The sequence below is a fragment of the Oryx dammah genome, unplaced genomic scaffold, assembly GCF_014754425.2.
Source record: "Oryx dammah isolate SB20612 unplaced genomic scaffold, SCBI_Odam_1.1 HiC_scaffold_5, whole genome shotgun sequence".
In the NCBI taxonomy this organism is placed as follows: domain Eukaryota; kingdom Metazoa; phylum Chordata; class Mammalia; order Artiodactyla; family Bovidae; genus Oryx; species Oryx dammah.
In genome coordinates, this window is record NW_024070189.1 from 101,743,968 (window position 1) to 101,756,469 (window position 12,502).

The 12,502-nt window shown below is 57.2% G+C and overlaps 2 protein-coding genes across 2 annotated transcripts; both read left to right on the top strand.

The window, feature by feature from the left end:
* Nucleotides 1-1,073: 1,073 nt before the first annotated feature.
* On the top strand, nt 1,074-2,681 carry MRPL34 (mitochondrial ribosomal protein L34). Its single transcript, XM_040241160.1, has 2 exons — nt 1,074-1,492; nt 1,731-2,681. Exons 1-2 carry the CDS (start codon nt 1,419-1,421, stop codon nt 1,945-1,947), a joined length of 291 nt encoding a protein of 96 aa, XP_040097094.1. The 5' UTR covers nt 1,074-1,418; the 3' UTR covers nt 1,948-2,681.
* Nucleotides 2,682-3,614: 933 nt separating this feature from the next.
* DDA1 (DET1 and DDB1 associated 1) lies at nt 3,615-11,279 on the top strand. The gene is made up of 5 exons (XM_040241159.1): nt 3,615-3,781; nt 8,424-8,504; nt 8,728-8,779; nt 9,539-9,600; nt 10,577-11,279. Exons 1-5 carry the CDS (start codon nt 3,779-3,781, stop codon nt 10,685-10,687), a joined length of 309 nt encoding a protein of 102 aa, XP_040097093.1. The 5' UTR covers nt 3,615-3,778; the 3' UTR covers nt 10,688-11,279.
* The last annotated feature ends 1,223 nt before the right edge of the window (nt 11,280-12,502 follow it).

Below are 12,502 nucleotides of genomic sequence, written 5' to 3' on the forward strand. Positions count from 1 at the left end.
ACAGGCTCATAAAGGGCACAAGGTCACAGAGTAACCTGGAGGAGCAGAGATGGGACTTGGAGCTACGGCTGTGTGACTCCAAGTCCTGTAAATAGTTATTCTTTAAACCATTAAACAGGTATCTTGGAGCTATTAGGAATTAGTTTCACAGATAGGCCATTTTAACTGTTGGTCAATTTAACTGGTGACTCTGGTCCCAGATGGAGCCAGAGAGCCCACAGTTCAAATCCAGCTTCTGCCGTTCGCCGATATATGATGACCTTGGGCAAGTCCCTTCCCTGAGCCTCCATTTATTTCTTTATGAAATTAATTCCCTCTCCCGCATGAGTTTGCTAGGCAGGTAAAACACTTAGCGAGGAAAGTGCTCCATACGTTATTGACATTATTATTGTACTGCTGTCGTATTGTAGTGGTTTGCTAAATGATGGTGCAGGTAGGATGGGCTTCAGATGACAAGGGGTTAACGATCCCTTGCCCACTCCTATCCCCTGGAATTTGCTGCCAGAGCTGGATTAGGTCCAGCCACCCACTCTTGCCCACTCAGGGTGCTCCTGGGAGACTACAGTTTTATTCATGCAGAAAAAAAATTTCCCGCCCCCTCCCCAAGGTGGGTGATGCTGCGGGGTGGGGGCGGGTTGGACCAGAGGGAGGGACTGGAGTCGGGGAAAGGAGAGTATCTGAAGAGGATTTTTAAAAGATGAACGGGAGAGCACCAAGCAAAGGAGGGAGGGTGTGTGTGTATGTCGAAGGCAGGCTTCAAATGCCTGTCAAATATTTTCCCTGGGACAATGGGGCGCCATAGAGGCTACGTAAGAAGGGAAAGAGCTCAGGTACGAGCATTAGAAAAATAAAGACTGAACGGGGGCACCATCAAGGGCAAGCCTGCAATCCTTGAGTTACGCAGATTGAGAAATTGAATGACCACCCCAAGGACATCCGGCCAACTCCAACTCAGACCTCCTGGGCTCCCCGCCAAGGGGCGGAGACTTGGCTGAGGCGAAAGGAAAGCTGCCAGCCAGTTGTGCGCCATCTGCCTTGCTCCTGCTGGGGATGGGAGAGTGAACCAGCCGTTTCCTGAGGCTGCCACCAGCTGCACCACCGTCGCCCCTGGGCACCCTCTGCAGGTCTACAAAAGAAGGAACTACAACTCCCAGCAGACTCAGGGAAATAATGTTTTGTAGGCAAGAGCATGCGGAGAAGGCGCCGTTCGCGTGCCGCCTGCTGGTCCAGAACTACACTCTCCTGCGGGCACGGATGCTCACGCCAGAGGTGCGGTGAGTCTACGTAGGACTACAATGCCCAAGGAAATGTGGGCTCCGCTGTGGAAGAAACTACATTTCCCAGAAGCCCTCGTTCCGCAGCTGCGGAGCCTATAGGCTGCGGAATAGCTGGAAACTGACGGCGTGCTGCGGCTGAACATGGCTTTCTCGGTCGGATCGGTGGGTTGCCTGTTGGGCCCCGTCAGTAGGTCAGCGGGGCTGCTGGGTAGCAGGTGAGTCTTCATGGGGACAGCTTCTCAAATCTGGGAGTAAGAGCGGCGTCGAGGGCTGCCTCCAGGTTATTTACCAATTGCATGACCTTCCAGTGCCTTGCGAACTCCTCGAGTACCTTTTCCTTCCAGGCTCCCTCCCGGCTTTGATCTGGAAGCCGAAGCTTGGAAAGGTTGAGCTCCACGCGGAAGTCACACAGCGCCCCCTCTGACCTTTCTCTCTGTCTCTCTGCTCCCGCAGGTGGCTCCAGGGTCCCCGGGCCTGGCTGGGGCTACCCGACACCCGAAGACTCCCCGCCATGCAGCAGACCAGGGGCAGGACGCGCGGGAACGAGTATCAGCCAAGCAACATCAAACGCAAGAATAAGCATGGTTGGATCCGGCGCTTGAGCACGCCAAACGGCGTCCAGGTCATTCTTCGCCGCATGCACAAGGGTCGAAAATCGTTGAGCCATTGAGGAGCGCGACGTGGCGGCTGGATCTCCCCATTAAAGCATTTCCCTCGCTTAGCCTGCGGCCGTTTTTGTGGAGAGTTGAGGAGCAAAGAGTCGGACACGACTGAGCGACTGAATTGAACTGGGGAGCAGGGACTACCGGGACCGACATGAATCCTCCTGTAGATTTCTGGAAGAGGGAATGGGAAGTCAGACCTTGCCAGAGTGCCTTTTTACGCTCTTGAATTAGGAAGACTTTGAAGCAAAAGTCCACAGATGGTACAGTGAACACTTTTGTAACCCAGTACATAGCTGTATTCACAACTTGTCCTGCCTTCTCCTGTGAGGCAGATCTAAATATTTCAGAATGCACCTCTCTAAAATAAGGTTCCGTTAATACATATTAACAAAACTCTTCACAGATTAAAAAAAAAAAAGTCAACAATTCCTTTATGTTGTTAAAAGTCTAATAAATGTCCAAATTTTCACTTGTCTTATAAAATGTCATAATTCTCACAAGTTCCAGGAAGGCTTGTGAGCGGTGGGAGGGGTTTGAACCCTCCACCTGCCCCTTGGGGATGGGCACTGTGATCTGGAGCAAGACAGCCCTCTGAGGTTCTTTTGGTTCCTGTAAAAAAGGACTTCCCTGGCAGTCTAAGTGGTTAAGATTCTCCACTTTCCCAACTGCACGAGGGCAGGTTCAATCCTGTATGCTGTGTGGTGCGGCCAAAAATAAAGTAGATTCATCCTTAAAATGAGATGCTCATTTCTTCTTTGCTATGGTTGTTGGTGGTGGTTTAGTCGCTAAGTTGAGTCCGACTCTTTGCAACCCCATGGACTATAGCCTGCCAGGCTTCTCTGTCCATGGGATTTTCCAGGCAAGAATACATACTGAGGTGGGTTGTCATTTCCTTCTCCATGTTGTTGGAGTAATAATATTCTGTAATGTATTGAGTACTTCCTCAAAAAGCCCTTGTATCCAGGCTGTCAAGCTGGAGGTGGGGTTTTGTGGGGCTTATTCATACCCAGGCAATTTGGACCCAGTGCACAGTGGAGTCAGGGCTGGGAGGAGGATCGTGAGGATTCTAGGAGCCCAGAGGAGGCACTGGACTTTGCCTTGGGAAGTAGGCAGTAAGACAAGGCTTATTCGAGAAGGTGGTCCAGAAGGAGAGATTGGACGAGTCAGGATAAAATGTGGACGAAGGAGGCCGAAGAGTCCCAGAATTTCGGGGCAAGGAGGCGGGACTGGATCTTTGGGCTACTGGGGAGCCACGGGAAGTGTTTCAGAGATAGTCTATTCCATCAGTTCAAAGATAGTCAAACGACTAGTGGGGAAGTTTAGATATGCTGAAACCTAAAGGTTGGAACCCTGGGGAGGAGGCTGGGAGTGTTAACGGCGGGTGCCCATCCTTCCAGGGCTGCTGTGAGAACTCCATGAACCACCATACGAAAAAGCGTAGCAAATGTTAGAGAGCGGCGGGACCTCCGGGTGTTGCGGACTACAAATCCCAAGGGGCTTTGGGGACCCGGCCTCCACCCGTTTCCGATTTCACCGCTCACAGCTTGCAAGTCTCGGGCGGGGTTTTGCTCTCTCAATGTAACTTGACCACGAAGGAGGAGGCGTGACGACCAATGGGCGCGTGGTTTATCCGGATCTGGCCAATGGGGGGGCGCAAAGACCCCGTAACTTGGAGGCGGAGCCAGAGGGCAGACCAATGATGGAAGGGCGGTCGCACCATCAGTATAGGCTGCGCAGTGGCTGGAAGTTACTGTGCGGCGGCGGCTAAGAAGGCGGCTGTGGTGGCGGTGGCGGCGGCTGAGGCGGTGGCTGAGGCGGTGACGGAGGAAACAGAAGATGGTGAGAGTGGCCGGCAGGGCCGTATTCCCCCTCGGCTAGACAAAATGGCGCCACGGGCCCACCCACTTCCAGTAATCCCTGAGGCCCCTCACCGCCCTACCCGGCCCCCTCGGGCCCGGCCCCGCCCCTCCATCTGACCTGTGACCTTCGATCCCCCCCGGACCGTGCTGTGAGCTTCCTGCTTACCCCACCCTGGCTCTATCTTCGACCCCTGACCTTTTTTAGGCTTCCAGGCCCTGACAACTCATTCATTTCCGGGTCGCGGGTCCCCCCGGAAATCGCCTGGTGGATGGGGATGGGGTCCCCCAGACCCCTGAACTCAGGCCTAGTACTCCGCTCCCCAGGCCTGGGCCTTTTCATTTCGGGAGGGTTTGGGAGGCCGGCCTGAGCGTCGAGGCGGGGAGGGGGCTTGACATAGTGACACGCGGGGCTTTGTCGCCGAAGGAAGTGCGACATCGCGAATTGCCCTGGTCTCTCAGAGCCCTAACCCCACCCCCGACATTCCGGCCCCGACCAGCTGGAAGAGGGAGCAACTTTATCTCTCTAATCACCAGGCCCTTTCCCTGCTAAATGGGGGTAGCAATAGTCCAGACCTCATCGGGTTGTGATAATTTAGGGAACTGACGTCTTAAAGGGCTTGGGACAGTAAACGCTCAGCAGATAAGCTGGGTGCCTCGGGGATGGTGACTTTCTTTCCCAGCTGTCTCCTCATCTTGAAGTGGGGATGATGCCAGCGTGTTGTTGGGAGGTTAAAATCCCCCCTTGGGCCACTCAGTCATCCTGGGGTTTGTGTCTGGTGGTTCTGTCTTTTCACCTGTGAAGTGGGACTCAGCCTTAGAGTTGGGCTGAAGTCCTCTCCATTCCCCTCCCCCCACTATTTGGCATCCCCAGGGCTGACAGAGGTGATGGAAGCTTTTGTCAGGGCAAATCAAATAGCACTGTCCCTGGACTCAGAGTCCCAGCCCACAAGGGGTAGTCCTTAGAATGTCGTGGGGGATGGGCAAAAAAAGACTTCTTGTCAGGAAGAGTATGAGAAAGTGGTAAGTTGGTTCCTAGCAGGTGGGTCCCCAGGCCTGGGCGTTATCTTCGATTGCTCGCTGCAACCTTGTTGCCTGCGTTCAGTCCCTAAAGAGGGTTCTGTTGGCTCAGCCTCCAGAACGAATTCTGAATCTGTCCACGGCTCCCCACCCTGGTCCAGGCACTGCCACCTCCCGCCTGAATACCTGCTCCAGCCTCCTACCTGGTCTCCTTGCCTCCAACCTGCCCCATTGACAGTCTGTAATGCACCAAGAACCAGAGGGCGCTTTTAAAGATATCAATCAGATAATACCACCATCTCGCTTACAAAACATTCCGGGAGCTTCCTGTTGTCACCCCAATGAAACCCACCTCCCCCTCTCAGCCTCCAAAGTCCCCCCTGCCTACCTCTGTGGCCTCATCTGTACCCACTTTACCCCTCTCCCCTTGAGCTCCAGCCACTGTGGCCTTGTTTTCACATCTTCACATTCCAAGTCCCTACCACTCCAGGGGCTTTGCACCTCTTACTCCTTCTGCCTAGAATGCTCATCCTCCCAGGAATATCATCTGCCAGAGGGCCCCTTTCTGACTGCAGGAGACCCCCGTGTCTCTCTTTTTTCTGCACACCATTTACTTTCCTCATCTTGCTTTGGTTGGGTCACTGGCAGGCTGCCCGCACAGGGACTAGCACACAGATACTCAGTGAGTGTTTGCTGAAGCAGTGGACAGCTTCTGGGCCCAGCTGTAGCTGGGATTTGTCTTGCTGAGGTGAGGATTTCTCCCTGTGTCTGAGGCTTCATTTTCCTGCTCACCTAACAGGAAGTACAGGCCATCCCATCTGCATTAATTTATTCAGCACAGACGCACTGCTGCTAATAATGCTCAGTTGATGCTACCACCTCAGGGCTGCTCTGGGTAAAGCTATTTTTCCATGTTGTCTTACTGGAGCTCAGAACAACCCTGGTTCACAGCAGGAACAGCCAGGCTGGGAGTTCACCCGCTTCAGGTCACACAGCCAGGGAGAGGCCCGTCCAGCATTCAGTGCAGGCCTGGGGCTCTGGAGCCTCTCACCACTCTGCCACCCGGTCCTGTGTGAGCCCTGTGAGGGGCCCAGGGTTGAGCCAACCCTGCCCTCTGCCTCAGGGAGGGGACAGTCCATGAAGGAGCTGGGTGTGTAAACAGATGGCCTTGTTGGGGTGGGCGTGATCATGGCTCCTGAGGTGTGGGGAGAGGTAAGGGGGAGGGGGGGTTTGAGCTGGCTGGAGAGGTTGGTGGGTGTTCCCCCATGGAAAATGGAGGGGCATTGCTAGAGGGTGACTGAGGCTGGAGAGGGGTGTGGCAGTAGGCTGGCCTGGGCCCAGCCCCACCGGGGCTGTAGAGGGGCACCCCGTCCCGTCCTTTCGGGTCTCAGGCCTGCGTCACCACGTCTGGGCCGTCCCCCATCCCCGCTGTCATGGGCCTCACGTGGCACCTCGTGGTGCCCTGTCCTTGTGGCCACTCGGCTTTCACCACACGCTCTTTGATCTACACCCGTGTCCCCGTGCACTGGCTGTTCCCGGGGCCGGGGGTAGGACTGCTGTGGCTCCTCCCTGCAGTGCCCTCGTGCCTGGCGTGGGGCCCACCACATGGCTGGGTCCCGAGAAGAGCCTATCAGATGGATGAAGCAGATCCCATGGTCTGGAACTGAGCTGAGGCAGGTGTCCTGGGAAAGGGGAGGCAGGTGTGAGGGGCTCTGCGCTGACTTCCGGGCAGTAGGTCACTCAGATATGAGGGCCGCCTCCTGGGTGGGAACAGGAGGCTCATCCGGCTGCCATCTTGCCTAGGCCCAGCAGGGGGAGAGATTGGTCTCACGAGGTGAAAACCTCTGTTCCTGCCTGCCCCAGAGTGGGATGGGGGAATCCCCCGAACGGCAGCTTCCCCGAGGGCACAACCCACAGGGGTCAGGCACGGCAGTGGAACACCCAAGGGAAGGTTCACATGGCCTGCAGGCTCTGAGCCTCAGCTTTTAGGCAGGGAAGAGGGGGCACTGGCGTCACGGGAGCAGGAGCTTTACCTCCAAGACTGGGCAAACCTGGATTCAGCCAGCTCCTTGTTTCCCTTTGGGGCTGGGGGACCTCTGATGAGTGTCACGTGAGCTTTCTGCCTCATTTTCCTCGACTGTATGAGGGAGTGCCTCCAGCGTGGGGGGGCCCTGGTCCTCCCCCTCTGTGGCCCTCCAGGCCTGAAGGCAGTATTGCTTTCCTGCTCTGCTGGACGTCAGTTGCTGCCCCAGGCTCTCAGCTGTCATTCCTCCTCAAGGCTCTTGTGCCTCGGTTTTCTGAGGCGGACACAGCTCCTGTTGGCCTTTGTTCCTCACATCTTGTGTCCAGAGACCTGACCCCCGCCCAGAGTCAGGGTCCTCCCCTTCCAGAGCACCCAGCTGGTGCCAGCACGCCAGGGAAAAAGGACTTTCCACGAGTCAGGGCCATGGATGAATGCCGTTGCTGGCTCCCTAGCACCTTGCAGACCTAAAGCTTCTGGCGCCTGAGCCCCTGCCCCAGGCAGTGAGGTGTGAGAGGGCAGGGGTGGCCAACCTGCTCCCTTTAGAATTCTACCCACCCTCCTCACCAGGCGTTCTCCCCTCACAAAGCAGCCCTTGGATGCTGGGACCTCAGGAGCAGCCCCCGAACTGACCCTCGTCCCCACAGTGTTTGACGGAGAGCTCAGCCATGTTTAGAAAGCTAGCACTGACAGACTGAAGCTTAGGTTTCTGAGTTTTCACAAGACTTGGAAGCTTGGTTGACCCTGGGCTCTGTCCGGGTCCTGGGCGCAGGCAGCCCCTGAGTCCCAGCTGCCCTTTTCCCTACACCCAGGCTCCTCCCCCAGCTCCGTGCGTTGTCATGGGGTGTCTTAGGGCGGATGAGTCTCTCTCCATCCCAGGACTCTATTAGAGATGCCTAAATGGAGATGAGACCAGGAGTTTTATCTTCAACAAGCACAGAAGGCAGGTCTGCAGTCGGATGGCCTGGGACCAGTTCCCCACCCCGCTGCTCACTCCTGACTTAAGTGTCTGTTCCTTTTTGAGCCTCAATTTCCCTGCACCTCTTGGGCTTCCCTGATAGCTCAGTTGGTAAAGAATCCGCCTGCAATGCAGAAGACCCTGGTTCTATTCCTGGGTTGGGAAGATCTGCTGGAGAAGGGATAGGCTACCCACTCCAGTACTCTTGGGCTTCCCTTCTGGATCAGATGGTAAAGAATCCACCTGCAATGCGAGAGACCTGGGTTTGATCCCTGAGTTGGGAAGATTCCTTGGAGAAGGGAAAGGCTGCCCACTCCAGTATTCTTGTCTGGAGAATTCCATGGACAGAGGAGCCAGGTAGGCTACAGTCCATGGGGTCACAAAAGAGCCACGACTGAGTAGCTAACGCTTTCACTTTCTTGGGAGAACATGCCCTAACCCCGGGGTTGTTTGCTTCTAAGAGTAGACACATCAGGTGGCCAGCCCAAGGGCGAGTTCTAGAAAACGTGACCAATGGGACAGAAAGAAGGAAGCAGAAACTGTCTGGTAGCCCACCCTGCCACGGGTGCTCTGGGGGCGGCCCAGCCTGCCACCCGGTTTCTCACTCACCATCTTCCTATCTTCCAGGCAGATTTTCTGAAAGGACTGCCTGTCTACAACAAAAGCAATTTTAGTAGATTTCATGCCGACTCTGTGTGCAAAGCCTCGGTGAGTACGTAGGCCGTAAGCTGCCTCGAGGGAAAGGGTTGGGGTGATGTGCAGCCCAAGGGTCAGAGTCTTGTCTGGAACAGAGGCCGAGCTTCAAGCCCAACCCCCTCGAAATCCTTGCATGTCTTTTAATCCGCCTGGGAGTGAGGGTGCCAAGTTGAGGTGTGTGGGGACTGCAGACCCGCCCACTCTCCTAACCCATGCCTTTCCACCCCTCTTGCAGAACCGACGTCCCTCAGTCTACCTGCCCACTAGGGAGTATCCTTCTGAACAGAGTAAGTGGCTGCTGTCCTGTGCCATCCTGGCTGGCGAGGGGAAAGGCCGTGGGGTGGTACAAGAGGGGACCTGTGGGAAGCTGGGCCACTCCCAGCCCTTGGGAGCAGCCGGAAGCCTGCCTTGCCCTGGGACCCTCCTGATCTCCCCACTGGCCTCTACAGTCTGCCCTCGTCGAGTCAGATGGGCCCCGCTGGCTCCATGACACAGGTCTTGAGACTTGTACCATGGGGTGGGGGACCCATCCCAGCCTGGGGTGGGCTGCCTGGGGAGGGAGTGTCTGGAAGAGAGACCTGCAGGGAGAGGCCTGGAGCCCGCAGAACAGGGGGATCTCGTGGTTATTTATTGTAGTCCTGTTGTGTTCTTTTAACTGTGAGAAAGAACCCCGGACCTTTCTCGGCTCGCTCTGCGGTCACCAGGGCTTGGTCACGTGGATCTGTGCTCCTAGTCTGTCTGGGCAGATAGGAGCTGGCAGGCCAGGGCTCGTTCCCTGCCTGAGGGTGGAATCCGAGCTCTGCTTCGGACTCAGCCTCCACCTGGGAAGCCCAGACCCCGTCGCGCCCGGCTCAGGCTGCTGCTAGTGGCAGTGCTCAGGCCGGGGGGTATTTGGCTTCTAGAAATCTGCTCCTGGGTTGGGTGTGTGACTTGAGTCCCAGAGAGGCCACCCAGAGCAGTGACAGCCCAGAGGCCATGTAAGGGAAGGCGGTGCCAGCCGGAGTGGCCAGCTCCTTCCTACAGCTTTGTCTGTCTTTCCTCCTCAGTCATCGTGACAGAGAAAACAAACATTCTTTTGCGCTACCTACATCAGCAATGGGACAAAAAGGTAAAGTGCGTGGGGGTTGGGTGCTGGGCCTTGGGGAGGAGCACGGTGCCCAGCAGGGGGCTGTGAGCTGGAGAGAACATGGGTGGCTGGGAGAGTGAGTGTTGGGTGGGGCCGTGAGGGCTAAGTAGGAGTTTGCCAGATGATCCAGGAGAGGGAAGAATGTTCTAGAGGAGAGATAGGCTGTGCCGAGGCCCTGGGGCTCTGGTGCTCCGGGACAGGCAGGGGCTTGGTAAGCTGTGCCAAGAGACCTGGCTCCCCAGAGGGTGGGGAGCACGGCCCCGGTGGCAGGTGGACGTGGGTGCTATTACTTAATCTTCATTCAATGATGAAATAAATGCTCACGTGATTAAGAAATTCAGGCCCCACTGGGTTGTGTAGCTGAGGTGAAAAGTCATCTTCCCCACAAAGGGCCGACTTTCAGACAGGATTTTTTTTTGCTTTCTTGAAAATCTGCCTATGTAGTTTTGCCACATGGTCAGGTGGTCTTATTTCCTCTAATGCTGACCACTGGACAGTGGCCTGCTCTGGGCCAGGTTGAAGGGGACCCTATGATGCAGTGACTGCTCGGAACACCCCAGCCCTTGGGTGCCACAAGCCTTACTCCCCACCAGTGAGGGAAGAGCTTTTCCCAAGTCAGCACACTTTCCTTTTCTGTGGCAATTCGGGGGCCTCCCCAGGAGGCTCTTGAGTGCCCTTCACCCTCTGGCACAGTGGGTGGCTTCTGAGAAATGGGCCACATGGGGGGGGTCACTGAGACGTCGTGGTGACTCCGTGACACACCTGTCACAGGCTGGGGTCCCCAGTGGCTCGGCAGGGCAGGTTCAGGGGACAGAAGGGTCTGCCTGGCCAGGGGCCTTGGATCGGCCCAGGCCCAGCTCGGGGAGGCACTGGAGCCACGAGCTGCAGAGGCAGCCTCAGACTTTTCGGCGCTCCCCCTCGGGGAAGCTCATGGCCACTCTGCTCCCCTGCCCCCCAGAATGCCGCCAAGAAGAGAGACCAGGAACAAGTGGAGCTAGAGGGCGAGAGCTCGGCGCCGCCCCGCAAGGTCGCGCGGACCGACAGCCCGGACATGCACGAGGACACTTAAGACTCGCGCCCTCCCTCGGGCGCCTCCCGTCTTGTCTGCTCCTTGCCCACCTGCCTTGTGTAAGCGCCCCCCACCCCACCCCTCCGCCGGCCCGCCCATACCCTTTCCACACCACTTCCAACCTCATAGGAGCCAATGTATTTATTTTCCTTGAGTTTTTATTTATGCTGTAAAACGCACCAAGCGATGGTTACAGGGGACGCCAGACCCAGTAGTGTGATGTTGGTAGACGCTTTAAAACAAAGACAAAAACGTTGTTACTCACCTCCCCCCATCCCGTTCCCCTTCCTCCTCTTGCCCCCCAGTTCTCCTCTGGAAAACTGGAGCGTGTCTACGAGGGTCTAGAGCCGGGACCCCGCTGTGGCCGGCCGGCAAGGGTGGGGGCCCTTCTCCCAGCGCCCACCTCCCGGTCCGGGCCTTAAAGACTTTGCCTTGTCTCGAGTTCCACCGGGACCTATTCTGTGCCCAGACCTTGCTCTGAGCTCGAGTAAGGGGGAGAAGTCAGCCCTTCTGGATCTTTCTCTTAAGTCATTTTATCATGGACTAGTGCGTGCTCCGTGTCCACCCCAATAAAAGGATCTTTCCTACCCGACCTTGCGTCTTTGCTCGGCGTGCCTCAGCGCCAGACGACAGAGCCCCTGAGAGTCGTCCCATCGTCACCAGAGGAGCCAAGAGGGGCCTCCAGACACTGGGGCCCCAGAACCAGCTGGATCCTCTGATGGGCCTGCTTGGCCATCTTGGTCAGAGTCAAGACCTGCCTGGACCCTCCCCTCGGCCTCACCTGCATCAAGGTGTCCCCAAGGACCAGGACACTCCCTACCCCTGCCAGAGGAACGGTCCATGCTGCCAAGGATGGAGCTGTGGTGGGCCCCATGCCCAGAACATCAGCGAGCAGGGCGACATGCCCACCCGCCATCGCAGAGACAGGTGGCCTGGCCTCCCTCCCTGGCTCAGGAGGCGGCGTGCGGAGCGCCAAGGAAAGCCCAACCCCAGTGCCCTCGGCAGCAGGTTCCTTGGCCAGTCCTGGCCACCAGCTGGGCTGGGTTTGGGGCTGACGCCAGGGAGGTAGGGGGCATTCAGGCTCCAGGCAGAAGGTTCAAGGCCCTGAGCACCAGGGCCCAGGGCCAGGGGAATGCCACTTCTTCCCCCCCTAGCTTGAATGGCAGCCAGAGTGTTGGAGCCGATTGCTAGGGTGTGGGGGTGGTGAGGGGTGGGGCTGTGGAGCGAGGGAGACAGCAGGCTGCAGGGGGTGCCTGTTCCAAGGTATCACCACGGAGATGCCAGCCTGGGTCAGACTGCTTCGGCCTGGGCCACCAGGGGTCTGCTGGGTGGAAGGTTCCAGGCTTAGCTCCCCAGCAGTGAGGCCCAGCTCTGGGTGCCTCTGCAGCAGTGGCCATAAAGCTGGTGCTTAGGAAAGGCAGGTTTGACCGTGGTCATGCCAGGGAGGGCCAAGTCCCTGGAGGCTCTCAGACCAGCTCGGAATCGCTAGTCCCAGGGGTTGGCCTGGCCCTGGGGAGGCGCGTGGTGTCACCAGCTGTTGGTGACTGGGTAGATGGCAGGAGTTCAGCTTCAAAGGCCACAGAGCCCGGGCAGGTCTTGTCCTTCAGCCTGTCCTTCCCCAGGCTCACCCACACCTCCCTGGCCCCAGGGGGCTGGATGCCATCTCCTGCCGGCCCTGTCCATGGTGTGGGTGGGGTCCCATGGCCTCTCCATGGTCTCCCCAGCTTAGGCCCCTCAGCTAGCCTCCACCCACTCCTCCTGCCTTTGGGGCCCTCCTTACTCTGCTCCCCGCAAACACCACACTCTGCCTTCCCA

Excerpts from the sequence above, each read along its gene's own strand:
- DDA1 (XM_040241159.1), top strand. Across the intron at positions 8,505-8,727 it reads ACTCTGTGTGCAAAGCCTCG|AACCGACGTCCCTCAGTCTA; the intron begins GTGAGTACGTAG and ends CCCCTCTTGCAG. Across the intron at positions 9,601-10,576 it reads ATCAGCAATGGGACAAAAAG|AATGCCGCCAAGAAGAGAGA; the intron begins GTAAAGTGCGTG and ends CCTGCCCCCCAG.
- MRPL34 (XM_040241160.1), top strand. The coding sequence starts at position 1,419 with ATGGCTTTCTCGGTCGGATCGGTGGGTTGCCTGTTGGGCCCCGTCAGT. Across the intron at positions 1,493-1,730 it reads GCGGGGCTGCTGGGTAGCAG|GTGGCTCCAGGGTCCCCGGG; the intron begins GTGAGTCTTCAT and ends CTGCTCCCGCAG.